Raw genomic sequence first — 22,713 nt, 5'->3', positions numbered from 1 at the left:
GCCTAGTACACTATTCTTGCGTGATGCTTTCTGGTACCAAACCAAACAAATGAGAATTTACGCCAAGTAAAAAGGTTTCGAAATCAGAGTGTTCATATGTAAAATTAATAGTAAGAAAAATATTTTGCCTATTCTGAAATCAATCTTCGTTTTTCCAATATTATGGAAGTCAGTCAAACTTTGCTGTTGTTTCAATTCTTGTATGATGTACAAATTAATGATAACAGCAAGATGAGGAAGGAGAAAAATATTTTTAAATTGAAAAAACACACCATTGTACAAAAATATATTTCAATTTTGTTATTTTAATATTTACAGAAGTACAAATGAATATTGTACACGAAATTAACTATATATATATATAGTTGGTTGGTTTTATATATATATATATGTATATATATATATATATATACTTTTTACTTAAAACTCTATACTCAGATTTCCCATTAAAGACGATAAATCATACATATTTGTGTCACTTAGTAACTTCCGCATAGATATCTGTTCGTTTAAAGTTGTTACAGAATTTTTAAATATATGTTTCCATTCAATATCGTCAATTTCATTTAAAGAACATATTATAACTTCATTTACTTCATCTTGTACAGAATAGCATGCCATAGACTGAAAAACAGACTTTAGGTCGCTCTTCACTTTCTGTTTGATATTTCCATCTCGACTAACTAAATTTAAGATAAAAAATCCATCATTCATTAAACATTCTGCAACTGATTTTATAATAGGCATCTCTAGAAACTGTTTAGGTGGACAACTCATTCCAACTGTATTATCTTTACTGTCTACATCAAAAAGTATAGCTTTGTATCTTTTGCCATTCGATGTACTGTCTTTGATAATTTGAATACCATCCGCAATTTCAACCTTCATTCTATTGTCAAGAATGAGACCAAAATAGTCAGTGGCGACTTTTAACATCTTCTCATCGATTTCAACTGCTGTAATTCGTAACTGCAGAATTACAAATATATATATTATTAAATATTTGTAACATGTGATAAAAAAAATTAAATTCAAACATGTAGTATACATATACCTTAGGAAAACAATTATATAAAAATGTGCACAATCCACCTCCACCTAAACCTATGATCATTATCTCGTCACATTCTTTAGAATTTATTGCAGCACTAACACCAATGCTCATATATACATGATGATCACATGCTAAAAATCCTGAATCAACAACTTTTTTCATTTTACCTCGTCTAGATTTAGCTAAAAAGAATTATTTATAAATTAAAAACATTGTGTGGTAAGATGATTCTGATGAAACAATAAGAAGTAAAATTGTATACCTTGTTTAAGACGAGCTTCACTCTGAACAACATATGGATTATTTAGAAAAATTAATCTCCTAAATTCACTACCATCTCTTTCAATCTCTTCAACAACGAAAGGACCACTCAAATTGCTCTTTCCTTCAAAACATATTGTTCTGACCCCAACATCTGAACCCAGTGATAAAAATGGAATATCATTTTTTCCAGACAAGCCTTCTGGTGCTAGATTCAAAATACAATCTTCGATTTCACTTTTTACAGCTTCCCAATTTTCAAATTTGTGTTCCCTGCATAATGTGACAATAGCAAGTCTATCACGCTGGGAGCTCTTAAGAACCTGTTGTCTACCTTCTTTTGTACTAAATAGCCAATCTGTTTCCCTAACAGAACAAAGAATTTAAGCTTTGTCTCAATTTCATCTTTGGAATCATTAAATATGTACTTGTACTAGACATAAACTCACTTTCCTTGTGGTACTATAAAAGCTGCATAGCTTTTTGTACCATGTACCTTGGGCTGATCTAAAACGTAGATTGTATAACGTGGATGTTTGTTATCAGGAGAATGTAAATTTAGTGAGATTTCTCCAATATCAGCCACACTACGCTTTTGAAGACTATTAAATATAAATGCAGATTGTTGTGCTGAAAGTATAGCTGATATCATTTCATCTACTGATGATAATCGTCTTGGTGCACCATCAACTAGTACTACTTCTAGAACCTATTGTAATTGTACAATATTTATTTTAGAAAGAAATTGTTAAAATGGACATCAGTGAAATATTGTCAATTACATTATAAGAATCTGATAATTTAAGTATAAATTTAATATTATTAAAAATAGGCAACTTACTTTTTAATAATAACATAAAACTTACAGTCTGTGATAAATTTGTAATCTTTGTTGCAATTACTGCAAAAACTGGGATTGAACTTCCATCTTCAAGGCGTGTTTTTTCTTCTGCTTCATGACAACGTACTATACGAAACATGAACCCAACATTTGGAAAATAAGATAAAAGTTGCCTTAAAATATATTCCTGTAATAATGAGATGCATATGTATCTGCCGCCATTGCGTAGAATTCTTGTAATTTCCTAAAAATTGTTATATAGTAAGATATATTATTACTTTACTAAGACATATTAAAAAGTATAGTGCATATATACACTGTAAATAAAACATAGTGTAAACATGATTTACTCATTACTTAACATATATGGTGTACCTTAAAATATTTGTTGACATTAGATACTGTCCCTTCTTTAGTATCTGGCATAAGAGCATCTAAAGTACCTTTATCCAAAACAACGCTAAATGTATTATCAGCATATGCCATTTGTGTAGCATCCATGTGTTCATAAACTAATTGTGGTCTCATAGTTGCATTAATATCACGCATTTGTTTAATAACAATATGTGATATATCAATATTAGTAATATTTCTGCAATTAAGAATAAAATTAAAAATAATATTACTAAAGATTAACCAACATTACCTCTTATAAAAAAAGCAGTTGTACAAAAAATGACAATCTTAAACAAAATGATTTTGCTTTAAATTTATGAATATAAGGTCAACATGATTAAAGATCTCATACCTGTACCCAGCATCATACAAACACATGCTAACAGTAGAATTGCCACAACCGACAATTAAAATATTGTCTTTCACCTTGATGTACTTTAAAAATATACCACATAATTCTGGATATTCTCCATACCTAAATAAAAAGGAAGAATCATATATATGTAAAGCAAATGTGTGTTTAACACTAAATTGTGAACATACTATTAATAAGTAAGACATACCATTCAAAGTTTCTTTTACCACGTTTCTTGAAAAACGTGTTCCAATATTCAACTTGGCTAAATTCTTCATGCGTTTTTGGTAATATATTCATACTTTCTATGTTTTAATTAAATTTACAAATTGGACAACATACAAACAAAATACAGTTAAGTACTCTTTTAAATTAATCCGAGAACAACAATCGTCAACCACAAATCCTAGAAAATATTACATAGTAAAGGTTGTTAAATCATAAATGTATTACATTTAATATATTTCGTTTCGTATCATGTTTTCAATTACAAATTATGTTTATATTTACATTAAATAATGTTATCGTTTCATATCATTGTAATGATATAATTATTGAATATTACACACTGTATATAGGTTATTTACAGATATATACATAAATAAATGTATAATTATAACGTATAATTATATATTTCTATTTTCAAAAATTAATAAGATATTTGTAATACATTAATTTTTAAATATAAGAATTATTTCATTTAAATTATATAATGGCATTTCTATGTAAAAATGTCATTAAAGGCAGACTTACATTGAGGTTAGATTTGCGACGATTATATACGATTTACCGCAGATACTTTCTGCTCTATTGCATGTTAAAATAACGTATAAGAATACATTGAATGACATATAGATATAATTAGTCTTTTATAAAAAATGAAGATGGATTTTGTATAAATGAAGAACGTTTAAACATATTATTTCATTCTATGATAATTTATTGATAGGGATTCAAATTTGAGTAGATCCGTAAATATAAACAAAGATAAGTAGAGAGATTGTCACAGTAGTCACGGACCTGGTTCTCATATATATACTCCTCTGATTAATTGCATTCAGACAAATTCAAATTAAAAATTTTTTTTCAATATATAGGAATATAGGTTGGGGAAAAAGAAGGATATGGAGGAAAAAAGGCAAAAAGAAATGTCTCGTCCATCCAAGAGTGCTGGATTAGAACCAGGTTCTGTCAGAGCCAAGACCTGGTAGAACACATCAGTAAAGCTACTTTTTTAAATACAATTGAAGTTACTATCAGCTTAATAAATGTTTATTATGAGAATTGTATTTATTTTATGATAATAAAAAGCGGGCAAAACTTGTAACATGTCAATTTATTACAAACAAAGTCAATACATTAGTATGTACAACTACTCTGACACATTTAATATATATGTACATTATGTATAAATAATATGCACACACATTCATGACTCACATTCATATATATCATCCTAAAGCTCCTTCTTTTGTTTGAATATGTAAATGTAAACAATGCTCTCATTTCTAAATGATTGATAAAAATAAAATACAAAGAAAATATGTATTACATTACATTTTAATTAAAGGATACATGCACAGCCTAAAACAAGAAGCAATTCAATGTATTCTATCACCATGGAAAATATTATATTTGCTATGTAATACCTGGTAATGTCCACTGGAACTAAATCCCCTTTAGAACTTTAAGTTATAAAGCTTTGGTCTAAATTCTCCATGTAAATATTTAGTTTCAGCTTTTACATAAAAAGAACACCTCTTACAACGAACTGCATATTTTTTTTTAGTTGTAATAGATCTGATGTAATATAAAACTTGTAATGTATGCAACATTACTTAATATCTAGCAACATTTCCTACATGTTTAGAATAGATCATATTTTAATAGTAAAGAATTAAAAGTTAAAATGAAAATTCTCATTTTATCAAAAAATATTACAAGATATATACTATTGTAATTTAATATAAAAAAGGTTGAATACTTTTAAATTAAAAAAACTTAATAAAATGTAGTCAATATAATTAATACAATTTATCTGCCTCATTATCCTGATATTGAGTTACCTGTAAGAATATTTTCAGCTGTAGTGATTTATGTGAATTTTTACAAGAGAAAATATTAAATACTGAATTACTTCAATAAGAATAGTAATTGAATCTTATTTGAATTGATATATTTATTATGAGAACTTTTGCTTTCTTTTTCAACAAATTAATCCTTAACTGTAAAACGTTAAAAACTAACCAGTTCTAATATATCTGAGTAATTGATAAATAATTTCTAAAGGGGACTGAAAGTTATCCTATAATTGTAAAGAGGACTTCTTATAACTGTATGTTTATATTAAAGAATGATATCTACATGGAAAATGAATGCTTCATTGAAGCATTGAAAATGATGGTCTTCTTTCATATATAATAAAAAATCTGAGTAAGCATGATATGCTCAGCAGTCACTCTCAACACTATCAACTATCATAATAATCAGTATTGCACTTAGTTAGAATTAGTGATAATGAGTTTGAGAAGCTTGAGAAATAGTCCTCCTGTGGTGCTTAAACTGGTGACGGGAGACATGGCCCCAGAAGTCTGTACTTCTTATTCAATTAAGAAAAGCTATTTTTTAGTAGTAGAAAATTTTGATGAATGATAAATAAAAAGAATATTTTTTTATCAAATTCCAAAATTAAATGAATAGTAGAGTAACATCATAAATAAAATAGATATTTAGAAAAAACCTTAAACAAATGATATAATAAATGAAGAATAAGATGATAAAGAAATGTCAATGAAATTTGTCAATGTCATCAAAATATAAAAATGAATAAATTAAAAACAAATCTCTCATTTTTAACGAAATTAAGAATAAGTATTTGAGATGAAATAAAATATTTGGAAGTATTCCAAAATAAAATGACTAGTATGCTGGAAAGAACTGTTCAAAAACCTAGTTAAGATTAAATTTAGAATTAAAATTGGAATACTTGAAGATTTGTGAAATAACTGATAATAAAATTATTTGTAAAGTTGGGAATAGCAAATTACATATCAATCAACAACATAATAACGCATATGAAAATATTGAGTCAATTATAACAAAATATAGGAAAAAGCTAAAATAGTCATAAATGTTTCCAAAATTTCTCAGTTTTATCCCGTCACCAATGCTTTACTTTACTCTGCAACGAGTTCTATTTTTCAATGTTTTATGAATGTTATATTCAACGAAATACAAATCCCTTTAACATGCAAATATTGTATTCAAAAAGATGTTTGAATATAAATATTTTGAACCGATCAAATGCTCTGGCAGTTAAACGCTTTATTCTTAATATTTATGTCATTTATCTTAAACCTTAAATTATCAAATCATTTAATAATATAATCCATGGTGAAAGAATTATAAAATTTTATAACTTCTGTCAGAGTAAATATAATAAAATTCTTTGAATATTCTCTTAACTAAATAAAAATTGATATTTGTTAAGTTAAGTATTGTCATTTTAGCAATAAATTATATCTCATAATAATTTTACTCCTAAAGTTGTGAAAACAATTATAAATCTAATAATTTCATTGCTTAAGTAGGCATAACATCCAAATTAGCAGACTCTGTGCTATATGCAATTTTTTAAACACAAGAGAAACACAAGAGTATTTGGTTTAACATTGGTATTTGTCAAAAAGTATCATCTATGATATGAAAGAATAGTTGTAACCCAAAGAAGCCGTTGCCAAATCCAACGTGGTATTCTGCAAGGTCCAAGACTAGCCATTGCACTAGCTATATGACGTAGCCAGTCACGAATACCCCGTGGTGCATGGCCCCCATTGACATAGAGGACATATGTAAAACCATCTTTACATTTGCCATGAATTACATAATAATATGGTAAAAAACTATGTAATCGAAAGTGACATCTTTGATAAAACAATATAGCTGGTGCATTGCTGGATAATACATGCAGGAAGACTGCTTTTACGGAAGAGCGTTCTGGAGCAGTGACATGTGCTAATAATTGTTCCAATAATAATGATGCAATCCCATTTCTTCTATATGCACGACGGACACCTAAGCTAAGAATGTAACCCACTAAGCAATCATTTCCTAAGCTTGAACACAAAATACCACGATCTTCTGTGTTCAACTTAGCATAAGGCTTTATTTCTGCAACAATGAGTCCAATTATTACTCCACCATATACAGCTGCAAGTGCATAAAACCGTGAGGAACTTGTTATATCTTCATACCACGAATAAGGATAATCTATGACAAAATAAATTAATGCTTTAATATAAGTGACTTTTGATATTTTCTTTCATACAAGATGAATAATTTATAAAATTAACATATAATAACATGCATAGTTATATTAAATTTTTCATAATTTTTTGTTATTTCATAAAATAATTTATAACATATTTATTAATTAATCCTTTATGGCCTTATTCTAGTTTAAAGATATATGTGTATGTATAATATAATTTTTAACATTTTTAATTTATTTATAAATTATTATCATGCTTTAAAATACATATGTACTTTTTCTCTTTGACAAGTATATTGTTTTGTATTTTATTAAAAAGTGAATAAAATATGATAAAACATTTAAATTAATAAAGTATTATGTTTTCAAATAATAAAAAATATACATTATGAATAGATGTAATAAGTTCTATTATTATTGTTCTATATTTAATTTTTAATTAATGTTAGCTGCTAATTATTATCATACTTGTATATAAATAAAACTAATAAGGCTTGTTACTAAATAAAAATTGAACTAAAAGCAAATAGTTGCTTATCAAATTGATAAGTATTGATAAGATACAGTGGTAAAAGATAATAAAGATAAATATTATTAATTATATAAACTATTACTATTATATACAAGTTTTATATTCAGTTCCATATGAGTTTATGAATAAATAACATAAAATATGCAAACAGACTCATATCTTATAATTCAAATAAAAGAAACTATTTGAAAAATTGTTTGATGTCATCATTATACATATAATAGTAATAATAGAATATGATATTATATATGTTACAAATACTTGCCAAAATCGTATATGGTAAAACAAATTAAACAAAAGCAAATTAAGCAAATAATTTCAGAATAAATTTGTTTAGAAGCAAAATATAACAAAAAGAGTATGTTTCTATAAATCCAAATTTATAAACAAAAGACTAGATAAAGCACCATTTAACATTTCTTTTATTTAATATTTATAATGTCTAATAAATTTATAACACTAATAAACTACAATTGCATTAAAAATAAATATTTTTAACCACATTAGATACATATATTATAAGTTAAAAATAATATACTTTATTATTGGTATTACTTCCTTATTTAAAATAATTTGACATGATACTTATACTATAATAATTTAATGGATTTAATGAATAAACTAAAAATATAATGCAAAGCATTAAATCAAACACACTTTATGCCAAAAGACTTATTCAACTAACATACAAAAGCCAAATAATGAATGATTAAGGCCTCATTATCCTAAATACGAACCTCACTTACATCTGAACATAAAGATTATTACTTTTGAAAAAATAGATAATTAAGAAAACTATGAAATTCTCCTTTCTTAATGCCAGAATTAATGCCAAATCAATCTCTTTTTAAAGAGTAATCCTTGAAACATTTACATATTTGGTATAATACTTTCTTGGAACTGGAATGTTATGACAATTGAGTCAGCAGCCACGGATCAAAAATAATACAAAAATATTGTATTAACTAAGTTCAAGGAAACTAAACATAAAACCAGAAAGGATTAATTACATGTGAGAAACAAGTGTAAATTACTCTTTATATGAGGTGTTTATAAGATTTAATTTTAAAACTGATGGGAAACTTCGTACCAATGGGGAACCAATCTTGACAAAGTGCCCGTACTTCCTCCAAATCATCTGGACACAGGAAACGTAACTGGACATCACCCAGAACACACAAAGGTACAGTTGCCGGTATTACGGAAGTCCTTTGCTCATTAGATAAATTTCTTGTGGTATTTTCATCCGTGTATTTATGCTTGTTTTCTTGAGATATTTTGAAGTCACTTTTCTCGATTTCCGGTAAAATGAGATATCGATTAAAAGATACGGCCATCACGCCACAACTTTTCTACCATTTCATTAGTCATTTCTTGTACAATGTCAAGCATGTCACGTTGGATGTAACCGTTTGCTAGTAAACATATTGAAATCTGCCGACATTTTGTTTCCCTCTCTATAGCTCCCTATTGTCATCTCTTTTCTGCTCACTCGTTTACCTCTTTCTTTTCTCTCGAACCATCTGTCTTTTTCACCTTTGATTTCTAAGATTTGAACACAATCATAATATGATTCTTCAAATTTTTTGTGAAAGGAAATTTTGTTTTATAAAAAGATAATTTTTTGTTACAACAATAACTGTTCTAAATATCAATTTAACGAATAATTTTATCGTCGTTTGAAACTTCAAGAAAAATGATTATTGTAATGTATACGTATAGATATGTATACGTATAAAAAACCTTTAGAAAATTCAAATTTTGTATCTTTATTAATTCATATTCAAAAACAAATGTAACGTTGTTTACCAGATTTAAATGATCCTTTTGTAATCATATAATAATGCTTGATACGAATATAATTATTAATTAAATAAATTTTATAATAATGTATATATATATATATGTATACGTAATGATGTGTATTACAGTATCAGTTTTTGTTATAATTTTCACTCTTTTAAATTAATATAATACAAATTTTATAAAATACTCCTGGTATTTCTTATACTAATTTAGTCGTAGAAGGGTGCAAAATCTTCAGAAGGGAGCGGTTCGTGGATCAGGATTCGAATTTGCAAGTATGTAACGCTATTGACTATCTCCCGCCTTTTTTAATAAGAGTTTTTTATGAGAAGAGTTGTTTTAGCTTTATCAGTCATGCAACAGTATCAAATTATTGTAAAATTACACAATTACACAAATTACTATACAGAAAATTACGAACTCATAGTAAAATTGTACAATTATTACAAATTTACAAATTGAATTGAATAAAACAATATCATTTTGCATAGCATCCTCAAATCTTTTCCAATTCTCATTAGTTTAAGAAATAGGTTATAAAAAGTGACGAAAAAGTTCGAAAAAATTGATAAATATTGGTAAGTATTAAGAGAATAAGGTAGCATTTCAAAACCATTCGAAATTCTTAGAAATGATTTCCTGAAAATCATTTTCCGGGAAAATTCAAGAGCAACAAATTTTCGAACACGCCAACTTAGCAATCTTTTATCAGGAGAACACATAATATATAGGAGGTAGCACTTTTTTGGAAATTCTTGGAAATGACACCATATTTCAATTGAAATTCTCGAGTTCTTGAAGAAAATTTTTATTAGAATCTCAATTTTGTAACGGGAGAACAGGATAGCCTAGGAGGTGACACAAGAAATTTACAAGACCTATTTCAGAATTTTGAACCGATTTTGCGATTTTGTATCGGGAAAACAGAGAGGTGGCAGCATTTCAATAATTGTTGGAATTTAGCATCACTTCTCGAAACTTTTCCACTTCATTTTTTAATTTTTTTGAATTTCTGTGGGATTAGATAGGGGAAAGGATAAATAACAAGATTGTAAAACTCATTCAAAATACATTTTGTATAATTATCTTACAATAAATAATCTTATTTCTTATTGTACTATATAATCATTTCCAAAAAGATGTTGTCGCTGGTTACTCTTGGTTGCTACTGATGCTAACTGCTTGTGGTATTGTGATTGTTGTTTCTGCCCCAAAATGATTTTTCTATAATCAATACAAATACATAAATGTATACTGAAATACTTAGATGTATAATTTTGGAGCTATGTCAATGATTCTATTTCTCTGAAGAGATTATAAATATATCTAAATTAAATTAGTTATTTCAACTAGATAATCTTTTACAGGAAATAGAATATTTATTAACTATGGTGGCAATACTGGCAATACTGTGATGCTGATAACTAAATGTAGCTTATCATGAAGTTACCTTTGTAATGCAGTATAGATTTTTATGTATATATATTTGTTAATTTATAGCAATAAATAATATCACTTGAAAGAACGTTACCTCGCATAATTTCTTTTTGAAACTTTTATGCTTACATTTCCTCACTTAATTAAGAATTTAGAGTGGAATGAAGTTGAACGTGTGTTAACAATGTAAACGAATATTTATATTGAAGTACTATATTGAACATACATTTTACACTTTGTTATTGTCTTTTTGGTAATTTATGACTGCCTAAATTATCCGTATACATTTGTATATTACATATAAGTATAAATATAAAAGATATAATGCAGTGGATGTAATATTATATATAATATCGAACGTATGAGTGAAACATGTTCCTCGTGTCTTATGAAAATTACCCATTAAATTGGGTTATGAAAGTTATAAAACTCAACAAAATTCAAAGGATTCAGTTGACATAAATTAAAATAAGAAAGATGGTTATACCAAAAAATCATTCAATAAGTCGGTCCTCTAGTTGTTTACGAAAATATCGAATACTGTTTGTATTTGGTATTACTGTACTATGTGTACAAATTTATTTAGCTCATATATTCTTCGGTTTGGAAATCCGAAATCGAAAATTTAGCCGGCTGTCTTCAGGGGAAGTAAGTTTTAATATGATTTTTACTATATATAATATAAATATTATTTTTTGGTCGCATTATTAACATTATAATACCAATTATATATATATTTCTTTGCATATAGGACTCATCTCAACCTACAGAAGATGAAGGTTTACCAAAAGGTTTACGTCAATTGAAACTTCCACCTGACAAAATTAGTAATTCAAATAAAATTCTACAATTTCAACGAAACCGTACTACTAGAGTAAAACTAGATCGTAAATCATTAAATTTTACACCACCTTGTGAATTTACTGGCAGAGAAGCAGTGAGTGCTGTAACACGTGCACAAAGTCAAGTATGCAAACAACGCATTGTCAATGTGACGTGCCTTAACCAACAAGGATTATTATACCCAGAAAGAATACAGTCTCTGTGCCCTCATTCTCCAGGATTTATAGATAAACCAGTCAGTTTAGGATGTTTTAAAGATGATAAAACATTAAGAATACTTTCTGGTTATTACCATGTTTTTAAAGGGAACAATTCTCCAGAACGCTGTGCTTTTTTGTGTCTTCAGTCAGGATATTTGTATGCTGGTACTGAGTATTCGTAAGTTTTTCAAATATTTAAGAAATTAAATGAAAAATTATATCAAGTATCAGTTACTATTCTGAATTGACTACATCAAGATTTAAAATGTATGGTATTTAATTTTAGTGTTGAATGCTTTTGTGGAATGGAAAATCCATCTCAACTAAAACGATTACCAGATTCTAGTTGTAATATGAAATGTTCTGGTAATCCAAAATATTCTTGTGGTGGATATCTAACAATTAATGTGTTTTGGACTGGAATTCAGAGTAAGGAAGTAAAGAATTGATATATTTATAGCATATATATTCATTATTGCTTGTAACAATGTAGATTTTTAATAAATCTCATCTTTTGTTTCATAGAATTTAAAGCACAAGAAGCTCGAAATACAAGTATAGATGGCGAAAATGAAAAGCCAGTTCGAATAGCATATTTATTAACAGTAAATGGCAGAGCCAGTCGACAAGTAAAACGACTTATCAATATTCTTTATCATCCTTCCCATTTATTTTATATTCATGTCGATGCGGTAATTATATAAGTTTTTTGGTTTTAAGATATTTGAGACAACATTATCAACCGGTAACGCACTATACACGCATGCGTGCACCATCGGTGGATCATGTCGTTGTGAACATGTTAATATGATAGAAGAACATGTTGTAATCCGTGTACTTCCTATTTTCAGCGACAAGACTATCTTTATCGAGAAATGTTAGAAGTGGAAAAATCTTGCAAAATTAATAATATTAAGGTGGCAAGAGGAGAAAATTTAAGACATGCAAGCATTTGGGGAGGTGCAAGTCTTTTAACGACTCTTTTAAAATCTGCACAACAGATGCTTGCACATCATCACCATTGGGATTTTCTTGTAAATCTGTCAGAATCTGATTTTCCTATAAAAAGCAATGCGCAATTAACTCAATTTCTTAGCTTGAATAAAGGTATGAATTTTGTAAAATCTCATGGAAGGGAAGTCCAACGATTTATCACCAAACAAGGTTTGGATAAGACTTTTGTAGAATGTGACACTCGTATGTGGAGAATAGGCGATCGCAAATTACCAGATGGTAAATGTTCTTTCTTTCGTTATATTTGATAATATTTGTAATATTCTCAACTTATTACAAAAAATGTTTTTATAGGTATTCAAATAGATGGTGGTAGTGACTGGGTAGCCTTAAGCAGAGAATTTGTAGAGTATGTTGCTAATCCAAATCCGGATAAATTAGTGACTGATCTCTTAAAAGTATTTAAATATACTTTATTACCCGCTGAATCCTTTTTTCATACAGTTCTACGTAATTCAAAATTTTGCAATACTTACATCGATAATAATTTACATGTTACTAATTGGAAAAGAAAGTTAGGCTGTAAATGTCAGTATAAAGCTGTGGTGGATTGGTGTGGTTGTAGTCCAAATGATTTCAAACTTGAAGACTTTAGCAGAATTCGCAATACAATAGATCGCAATTTGTTTTTCGCACGAAAGTTTGAATCTATTATTGACCAAAGAATCATAGACAGGGTAGAAGAATGGTTATACCCTGAGAATTTAAATAAATCTGTGAATGCGAAAGGTTACGACGCGTACTGGCAAAGTTTATACCATGCAGCAGATTTAAGTCCTTTGAGTGATGATGCACAATTGACTGTTTCAAATTCCTTAGCAAGATTAATTTTTCGTAAACTGAATATAGATTACAAACATATCCGTCTTTTGGAAACAACTGCCTATTTTAAACAAAATCAGTTTGTTGGAATATTAATTCGTGCTGAAGCTACATTACAACAACAAACTGTTCAACAAGAATATTTGGGACAAATAGAAGCTTTGATCTACCTAAGACAGAATTTTTCTACTAGTAGAGAATGGTTGGGAAAGATACAAAGTTTATCTGTTAATACTGATTATGATCAAAAAGAAAAGACATTTAGAAATTTGATGGGAAGTATAGGACCATATTCATATCCAGTTTTATCATACGAATTTGATACTACACTGACCATACCACAAAATCTGTCAATACTATGGGTGGATCCTTATGGCCGATTAGCAGAAGTTAATTATATACAGCTTGAAGAAACGACATTAGTAAATATAAGAAATTTTTAGTTATTGTTTTATATTTAATATACTATAGATAACTAACGGTTTGGTTATTTTCAGACAGGGTATGTTAAACCACAATTCAATGAACATCTAGTTGTGGGTACTTGGCATCTATTCTTAGTTGCTGATTCCTTATTAGTGACAAAGATGAATTTTTTGGTGACTCCTTTAGGATATTGGAAAAATAAAAAGATTGATGCAGAGAGAGCTAAAGAAATAAATAATGCATCTGCCAACAGTTATCATATTACCGAAGAAATGAATAAAAAGTGGTCACATTTATTAAATTCTGTAAATTTTTACGAACGAACTACACATACGACAGATAATGAAATTAAAATTAATTCTAACTTGGATCAATGGATAGACAAGCTAGTACAGGAACATTATGAAATTGATAAAATCTGTAATGCTAATAATGCTAAATTAAAGTTACAAAAGTGTATTAATACTTACTGGAGCTCATTGAGTCCAGATTCAAAGGCTGATATCAATAACCTATGTTAAAACTATGAATTAGTTTACTAAATATGTGCCATTCTCAATATTTTTAAAGTTTAACTTATTAAATACGTGTAAAGGTTAATAATCTTTTTAGATATTTTTATATCAAATACATGCTATACATATTCATATGGTCTATTTTAAAAGTATTTTACATCCTGAAATTAAAAAAATGTTAAGCTAATATAAGAAAATTTTTGTCATTCTTTGGATATCCAAAGTTCAGTAATCTGATTATTTCACTATAGTAAAATGCCTCTTTTCCTATTATATATTTCTATAAAGTTTTGTTAATTTATATTCACATAATAATGTATATATATATTGTGTATAGATTTTCCTTAATTCTCATTTCTGGTAAATTTATATGAAATACAGAAAATTCAAGTTTGTTTTCACACAGAGATATAGAATATTTAGAATTTTTGTTGAAAAAGTAATTAATCTTTATTTGCCATATGATTTTCATTTTACAAATTAATGAATTATGTTTTATATGCTGTAAGTAGAAATTATAATTTCTCAATATACATATTTATACCAAATTTGAATTACATTCCTACAAAATATTGCTACATGTGCCTTCAATTTTGTTAATTCATAGAAGGTTGAAATTTCAATAATAATTGTGCTTGTATATTGCGAAGTGATTTACATTACGATTTTAAAGGATGCCCCCTGTTTTTAAACAAAAAATAAGCTAAAAACATTAGTTTAATTATTGTTGTGTACTCTTCTCTAAAAAGATCAATTTATGAGTATGTTTTATTTTACATGATATTATTACATGTGTATTATGCAATTTATCTGTGCATATGTATGTTCACCATTGATCTGTTAATCTTTTTAAAATATATAAATGATGGTTAACTAAACAAAAATATTTATGCCACTATCATTTATAAATGTAAATATTTATAAAAATCAAAAAGACGAACTGATTTAAGAATTGTCTTATTACTTAAATTAGTGCGAAATCAAAATAATACAATGTCCTACAGTTAACTATATGATATGACATGACGAGAATTGCACTAATGTATTAAATAATGGTTAATTAGCTAAAATTGGCTACAAAAGATACTTTATTTCCAAACGGAAGTTTTTAAATTGAATAAAATTAGTAAACTTTTCTTCTTAAATATTTTTAAACATCCTGACACCCAATAATTTTATAATAATACTTGATCAATTTTTTATTGCTTCATTATGTTAATGTTTATTTATAAAAATACTTTATTTATAAATAAATAATTTTATATATAATATTGTTATTCACGTTAAGTAAGACTAATAATAGAAAAAGTTATTTAAAATTACGTTATTGCTTTTCCTATTAATACATTTACGTACGTTCAGAATTATATTTATATTAAATTTTGTAAACATAAAATAAAGTTATATAGCTTACAATGTATGCATGTGTTAGTAGATAATACTTTTTGTATTTATCCACTTAGTAAAAACTCATTAAAAGATATACAAATATTAATTTTAAATTTACCGCTAAAGGAACGTTCAAGCCATCGATTATTGTGAATCTATACATTGTGCATGTGCTCTCTACGATGCGTAAAGTAAATGTGTATATGGTATCAGATGATATTATGTGTAATACAATATAATTAGAAACATATTGGAATATTACATTTAAGATGTGACCAGTCGATATAATACAAAAATTATAAGTCTTATAAAAATAACTGCCATTAAAATATTTTATATACAATAATACACTAATACCGTAGCAAGCAAAAATAAATAATTAAGAATTGAAAATTCAAAAAATTCATCAACTCTTAAAAATCGCTATAAATTCAATCTCCTCGTATTTTGTATTTGTGGGTTTTATATGTTTAGTTGTTTTTAATAAATTATAAATTCAGATATGATATAACATACCGAATAAGACTAATAAACTGAATACAAAGAAGTTAGTTTCTGTGATTGCAGTGTTTAATGTTCATAACATAATGTATTAACAATTGTTTAAATAACAAAAGTGTGCCTTATTTGAAATTAGAAAATTTTATAAATACTATGTCATACAAGTATAATATCTCTTTAATACTTCTACATGAAAAGAAAATAGTATAAATATTAATGGGATTAAGAAGCATTATATGCCAAATGATAATTATAAATAGTATTACTAAATAGTATAATTACCTCTTTGTACAGAATATTTATTAAATATATTTAATTTGACATAATAGCATTGTCAATTCAAAATGGAACTAAATAACAAGATTTAACATAACCACAAGTAATGTTATATAAATAAAACCATGAAAATGTATAGACTAATGCATCATCAAAGATATGTTTTTCAAAATCAAAAACTTTTACCTCTCACATATACCTGTATGCGATTCCAAATACAAGAAGGGAAAAAGATAGAAAAACATAAAATATTTAACATCAAAAGTTATTGGTTTGATAAATATATAAATTATATTAAAAATTATGAACAAGTACTGGAAAAGAATTTTCCAAAGACGATGCATGTATATCGTATATTTAGTATTGGTACCAAAGATTTTATTCAAGATGTAAAAAAATTTCTTCTGGTAATGAAAAAGCAAAATATTGATGGAGATGATAATTTAATTGCAGATGAACTAAGGTTGAACTATACAATGCGTAAAGATTTAATAAAGATATTTCCTGTTTTATTAATATCTGCTATTCCTTTTACAAATTATATCATCTTTCCATTAGCATATTATTTTCCAAGATATCTTTTAACTTCTCATTATTGGACGTTACAACAAAAACTGGATTTTATGCTACTGGATCATAAGAAAAGATTAAAACATAACAGACCATTGTTTAGGTGCATGCAAGCAGAGCTTAACAATGTTAAAAATGAAACACTGAAATTAAAATGGAGTGGTATTATTGCATGTCTTGGTAGTGGTACACACCCTAATGTGAAAGATATTATTGCCTGTTCTGAATTATTTGCGGGTCCACCATATTCATTAAATAGTCTTAAAAGAAAACATACAGTATGTTAACTTTAATATTTAATTTAAATTAATATTGTTTTTATATATTATTCAATTATATTTTAGTAAATTAATTTCACATCTATAACAATTTTTTGAGAGTAAAATCTTTTATAAATATTAATATAATGCTGAATTACATTTTAGAGAGAATTACTTGGTATATATAATATATCTACTTGGACACCTTTTAAAAGAAAAAAATTAACAGAACGGGCTATGTTAATAAAACGAATGGATCAAGCAATACAAAAAGAAGGTGGACCTACTACAATGTCGAATGATGCAATACGTTGGGTGTGCATAAAATAATATTCCAATATCTTTGATATTTTTTATACTATTTATTCAATGATTTCTTTACATATTATACTATATTTATTACATATATTCAAATTATAAAATATTTTAGGCACTTTCATTTAGGGGTGTAAGTCCTGCAACTATGTCCTTAGAAAGTATGAGAAATTGGCTAGAACAATGGTTCATAATATCAAATACAGTCAATGAAAACACAGTTTCATTGTTGTTACATAGCCCAATACTACTGGCATACAATCATCCTACTAACTGGATCCTTTTGTACACTTAAAACAACATTATCAAATATTTATTCTTTTTATTGTAAAAAAATGTATAAGAATTGTAATAATATAAAGTTTAAATATTTGTGTTTGAATTGTTTGTATAGCATATATGTAAATAAATAAATTGTACATTATGCACTGTACAAATATATCTATGTCAGAAGAATACAAAAATGTACATTTTCTATAGTATTATATAAATATTTTATCGTATTTTCAGAAAATTTTCTTTTTTATATAGCTAGCAATAGCTCTCTCTTTTATTTTTTTTTAAAGAGAATTGTTATTTTAGGAAAACAAAGCAAGAATAACATGTACATAAAATAAAATGACTATAACTTGTACATAGATGACATACTTTCATTTTACGTATACATTACAAAATATAATTGCCATTTTTTGTGTATAGCTGAATATAATATAATACAAATGTAATTCTTTTATTAGCTACAAGTATAAATTTTTTCAGTTGTTGAAGATAAATTATTTTGTCAAATCACACAAACATGATACGTCATTTGAAATAAATGATTACTAAAACCATAAAAAGTATCGAGAGAATTTTACCAATAATTACATTCTTTTGCATTAATCAATAGGTATATAAGCAGGTAGAACACCAATTGGAGAACGTTTCAATACTTTTGGATCAGAAACGGTTTCTAATTCATCACTATTTTCATTTATTTCCGAATTTGTATTATTATTAGACATTTCAATTAATGTATTAGAACGAACTACAGAGTCTATATTTTTCATAAGATTAATTTTTCTCATAATGTTTTCTTTTTTTTTATCAAGAGATTTATTTAAAGCAGGTGCTTGTTCATAATATCTAAGTCTGTTTTCAGCAGATAAAGTATCTTTTGTAACAGTTGTTACTGTTTGACTGCAATGCATATTGTATTTTCTTTTTAAATGGTTTTGATTCTTAGAAGATGATTGTGTTTTATGTGGGTAAGGACAAAACTCACCTTTACTGCATTTCTCTGTTTTCTCAAACTCTGGACATAGATTTTCATGGCGCTGCTTACACTGTAAAAGAAGTAACTTCCAGCTCTTTGAAAAATATTGTCTTGTATGTGTTATTAATATATTAATTATATACTTAAACATTTCCTCACTAATAAAACTAATTGTCAAGATATCAATATTTCATTTAAAAATTAATCAATAAATGAATAATTATTTATAAACTATAAACATATAAATTATTATTAAATATAGAAAAAAATAAGTGTAGAAAAGATAAATTATAATATGTTAAAAAGATATCTAAGATTCTTCTAAATACTTAAAATTTGCATTAAAATTTAATTCAGATTTAATAAATTTATATCAGTATATTTTACTGATAGGTACTTATGAAAATTACTGTAAAAATATTTATATAACACTTTATTTATATAAGTAATAAAAATTGTCTAATCTTTTATTAATCCTTTGGAGACAAATTTTCTATAATACTAGTACATATGAGTACACATAAGTACAAAAAAGAAGGTTATAAAGATTTAATAGAAGAGAGTAAATATTTTAGTTCAAAAAATAAAAAATATCGCACTTACCTCACTACCTTTGACACAATATCCTTGCAAGAAATCTATACAAATTGGAGTACTGGAAGAAACTTTGATGTGACGATAAGGGCAAGCATCCCGGGTACAGCAACCTTCCAAGAAGTATTTACAAGTTGGCATTTTTTCTGGACCTACATCATGAGATAATGGACATTTATCCAACAAACAATTTCCTTGAAGAAATCTAAAAAGATATTTTCTCTATTAAACAATGTGCTTTTTTATATATCATATAGATACAAAATGTTACTTTACTTTTTACAAAGAGAAATTTGTTTCTTGTCATGACGCTTTACACAAATCCCTTTTTCATGATTTGAACAATATCCAAATTTTTGAAATATTAAACATGGTTGGTTATTTTTTTGCATTTTGTTGCGTAATATTTGTATACTCTTCTGTTTGACTTTATTGCTACAAAGAGAAAAGATTAACAAAATGACTATATGGCTTCTAATAGTATTATATTATATAATGATGTAGTAAAAATGAATTTAATATGAAAAAGATCAAAAAATATAATATGTATAGAATTATAAACAAAGCAATAAGGAAATATGAATTTAAATGTTAAGAGAGATATAATTAATGAAATAAGACTATGAAGTTAAAGATAACCAATACCTTATATTATTTTTATAATTTATTTTTTGTGACATATTAGATGGGGATTTAATTGCATTTGTTGAATTCAATATTTTTTTACTTGAACTACTTGAAGTTTCTTTCATAGATTTTACTCTACATAATTTTTTCCCATTGGTAGCTACTATAAATTTGTCAACTTTAAGATTTATTGCCCGTTTTTCTGAAATTGAAATGTAGACAATATAAAAATCTGTTCTATATTCGTTTCTACAATTTTATGTAATATAGTATTATCACTTACTTTTTATTCCATAACTTTTACGTACTAAATGATTCTTGGAACATTTATAAACAATTCCTCCAATCGTAATTAGTTCCATTTTATTATTTCTGTAAAATTTTTTTCTGTAAAATTATAGAAGCTATCTAAAGTTTAAAAAAATGTTATATCTTTTATACTCACATTTTAGATACATATACAGTCTTTTTTTGACCAAGGCTTGCATGTTCTCTTGCATTTGTAGTTTTTGATGCTGTTCGATCTATTCTATATTTATTTATTTTAGGTTTTATAACTGGTGATTTCACTAAGTTAATATCTTCATTAATTGACTGTTGCAAAACATTTGTTATCTTTGTTTTCATAACTTTTTGAGGTGTAGGTTTCACATTTTTTACTATTGAATTTGAGGTTCTTTTGATCTTACATGGTTCTACTTGAGAAGTACTAAAGGATTTTCTTGACCCTCGCCTTACACGCAAAAGTTTTCTTTGTGATAAAACTACAATACTAGAATTGTTCACTTTCTTTTGATTCTGAATAACCTTTGGAGAATTTGTATTCTTAACAAGTTTTAATCTTGAACAAACAGGATGGATAATATTTTGTATTACTTTTTCTTTATGTTCTGCCGGTTTAAATTGTACAGAGGAAGACAACTTTTTGATTAATTTTGGATTAACATGTACTGATTTCTGTATAGAATTTGTACTTGTTATATTTACAGAATTACTCTGCACGTCTTCATTGGAATTAATATTTTTCATCATTGTTGGATTAACATGTACTAAAGATCTCTTATGTAATTTTGGATTAACATATATTGCAGAATTTTGGCGATTGAAGTTTGGATTAATATATACATTAGTACTTGTTGATACATTGCATGACATGCTACTAGATGTTCTGGGCAATTGTTGGGACATATGAAGTAAATTTATTTCAGATTTTGCAGAATTCAAAGGTTGGTTTATAATAGGTTTATCCACACAGCACAATTTATCTGATGATTTCTTCTTATGATTTTCTATTAAATCTAAAAATAATACATCATAAACATATAAATACAAAATAGCTCGACATGTGTGTGTGCACAGCTGTGTAGATTCAGAATATTGTTGAATTATAATATATATTATTGAATTATATTAATATATTATAGAAGTTATAGATCATAAATTATAATTTACACATACGTATTTATTATTAGAATCACAATGATATAAATGTTGAGATTAATGAAGAAGTATTATAAAAATTGAAAATATAGATACGTTAATTTGTGGCATATGAGTTAAAGCATTTTAAATATTTCAATATTTGTTGTTAGCGAAAAGTTCATAATTTGTTGTTTCTTATTATTGTTTTGTTTTGTTTCCATATTTCGCCCTAATATTTATACAAGTATGGTTAATGAAATGACATAATTAATAGCATGATTTTATCTTTTGTTAAATTTATTTTAAATATGATAAAAAGTTTACTTGCTACTATAGTTAGAACTGTACAAAATCGTAAACTTACGTGTTAAATAGTGTATTTCCTTGATTAAATTTTCATCCATATTTAGTAGCATAAAATGTTATTTTTTATTACTCAATAAATGAAGAGAAAGAGATTAAAGATAACAACTTCGCAGCATAAGAGATTATTCTATAAATCAGTATATGTATTTCACAAATTACAATACGTTGATGTTCCTTATGCCATAAAAATAAACTATTTAAAGATAGATGTCGTTTTCTGAAAATTACAAGCACTAGCGCTATATGTGCACGATAAGTGAACTATTTTCTATTATGGTTAAATAGCGGGATATTTTAACTTATAATTTTTGATTTTGTGACTATAATTATTACATCAAGAATGTAAACAATGTTTAATGGCCACAG

At 26.5% G+C, this 22,713-nt stretch overlaps 5 protein-coding genes and 1 long non-coding RNA gene across 9 annotated transcripts; 3 read left to right on the top strand and 3 right to left on the bottom strand.

The window, feature by feature from the left end:
• Positions 1–287: 287 nt before the first annotated feature.
• On the bottom strand, positions 288–4,008 carry LOC138186620 (eEF1A lysine and N-terminal methyltransferase homolog). Of its 2 annotated transcripts, none has more exons than XM_069126661.1 (9): positions 3,661–4,008; positions 3,116–3,313; positions 2,905–3,027; positions 2,532–2,748; positions 2,182–2,400; positions 1,765–2,024; positions 1,317–1,681; positions 1,055–1,236; positions 288–969 (listed from the first exon to the last, which is right to left on the bottom strand). In XM_069126661.1, the coding sequence occupies exons 2-9, from the start codon at positions 3,205–3,207 to the stop codon at positions 421–423; spliced, it is 2,007 nt and encodes a 668-aa protein (XP_068982762.1). In that variant the 5' UTR covers positions 3,208–3,313; positions 3,661–4,008; the 3' UTR covers positions 288–420. The 2 variants fall into 2 exon arrangements, with proteins under 2 accessions (XP_068982762.1, XP_068982763.1); XM_069126662.1 differs by lacking the exon at positions 3,661–4,008 and adding an exon at positions 3,418–3,592.
• On the top strand, positions 3,081–4,234 carry LOC138186624 (uncharacterized). The gene is made up of 2 exons (XR_011174946.1): positions 3,081–3,194; positions 4,005–4,234. It is a non-coding gene; the product is annotated as an uncharacterized LOC138186624 (long non-coding RNA).
• Positions 4,235–5,693: 1,459 nt separating this feature from the next.
• On the bottom strand, positions 5,694–9,209 carry Naa60 (N-alpha-acetyltransferase 60). The gene is made up of 2 exons (XM_069126660.1): positions 8,800–9,209; positions 5,694–7,176 (listed from the first exon to the last, which is right to left on the bottom strand). The coding sequence occupies exons 1-2, from the start codon at positions 9,044–9,046 to the stop codon at positions 6,599–6,601; spliced, it is 825 nt and encodes a 274-aa protein (XP_068982761.1). The 5' UTR covers positions 9,047–9,209; the 3' UTR covers positions 5,694–6,598.
• Positions 9,210–10,674: 1,465 nt separating this feature from the next.
• Positions 10,675–22,534, bottom strand: ZC3H3 (zinc finger CCCH domain-containing protein 3). Of its 3 annotated transcripts, none has more exons than XM_069127629.1 (8): positions 22,346–22,534; positions 21,005–21,857; positions 20,843–20,931; positions 20,578–20,761; positions 20,209–20,367; positions 19,942–20,137; positions 19,348–19,408; positions 10,675–10,739 (listed from the first exon to the last, which is right to left on the bottom strand). In XM_069127629.1, the coding sequence occupies exons 1-8, from the start codon at positions 22,395–22,397 to the stop codon at positions 10,690–10,692; spliced, it is 1,644 nt and encodes a 547-aa protein (XP_068983730.1). In that variant the 5' UTR covers positions 22,398–22,534; the 3' UTR covers positions 10,675–10,689. The 3 variants fall into 3 exon arrangements, with proteins under 3 accessions (XP_068983730.1, XP_068983731.1, XP_068983729.1); XM_069127630.1 differs by lacking the exon at positions 10,675–10,739 and adding an exon at positions 18,111–18,373; XM_069127628.1 differs by lacking the exon at positions 10,675–10,739 and having other exon boundaries at positions 18,111–19,408.
• Positions 10,961–16,708, top strand: oxt (Xylosyltransferase oxt). Its single transcript, XM_069127627.1, has 7 exons — positions 10,961–11,600; positions 11,704–12,173; positions 12,282–12,424; positions 12,521–12,687; positions 12,847–13,228; positions 13,304–14,253; positions 14,329–16,708. Exons 1-7 carry the CDS (start codon positions 11,430–11,432, stop codon positions 14,776–14,778), a joined length of 2,733 nt encoding a protein of 910 aa, XP_068983728.1. The 5' UTR covers positions 10,961–11,429; the 3' UTR covers positions 14,779–16,708.
• LOC138187151 (LETM1 domain-containing protein 1) lies at positions 16,857–18,378 on the top strand. Its single transcript, XM_069127637.1, has 3 exons — positions 16,857–17,786; positions 17,934–18,083; positions 18,199–18,378. Exons 1-3 carry the CDS (start codon positions 17,064–17,066, stop codon positions 18,376–18,378), a joined length of 1,053 nt encoding a protein of 350 aa, XP_068983738.1. The 5' UTR covers positions 16,857–17,063.
• Positions 22,535–22,713: the final 179 nt, after the last annotated feature.

This window comes from Bombus flavifrons, chromosome 14, assembly GCF_040668555.2.
Source record: "Bombus flavifrons isolate JBK064 chromosome 14, iyBomFlav1_principal, whole genome shotgun sequence".
NCBI classification, from domain to species: domain Eukaryota; kingdom Metazoa; phylum Arthropoda; class Insecta; order Hymenoptera; family Apidae; genus Bombus; species Bombus flavifrons.
The sequence above is the reverse complement of the archived record's forward strand: the minus strand, read 5'-3'. Positions and strand labels throughout refer to the sequence as shown.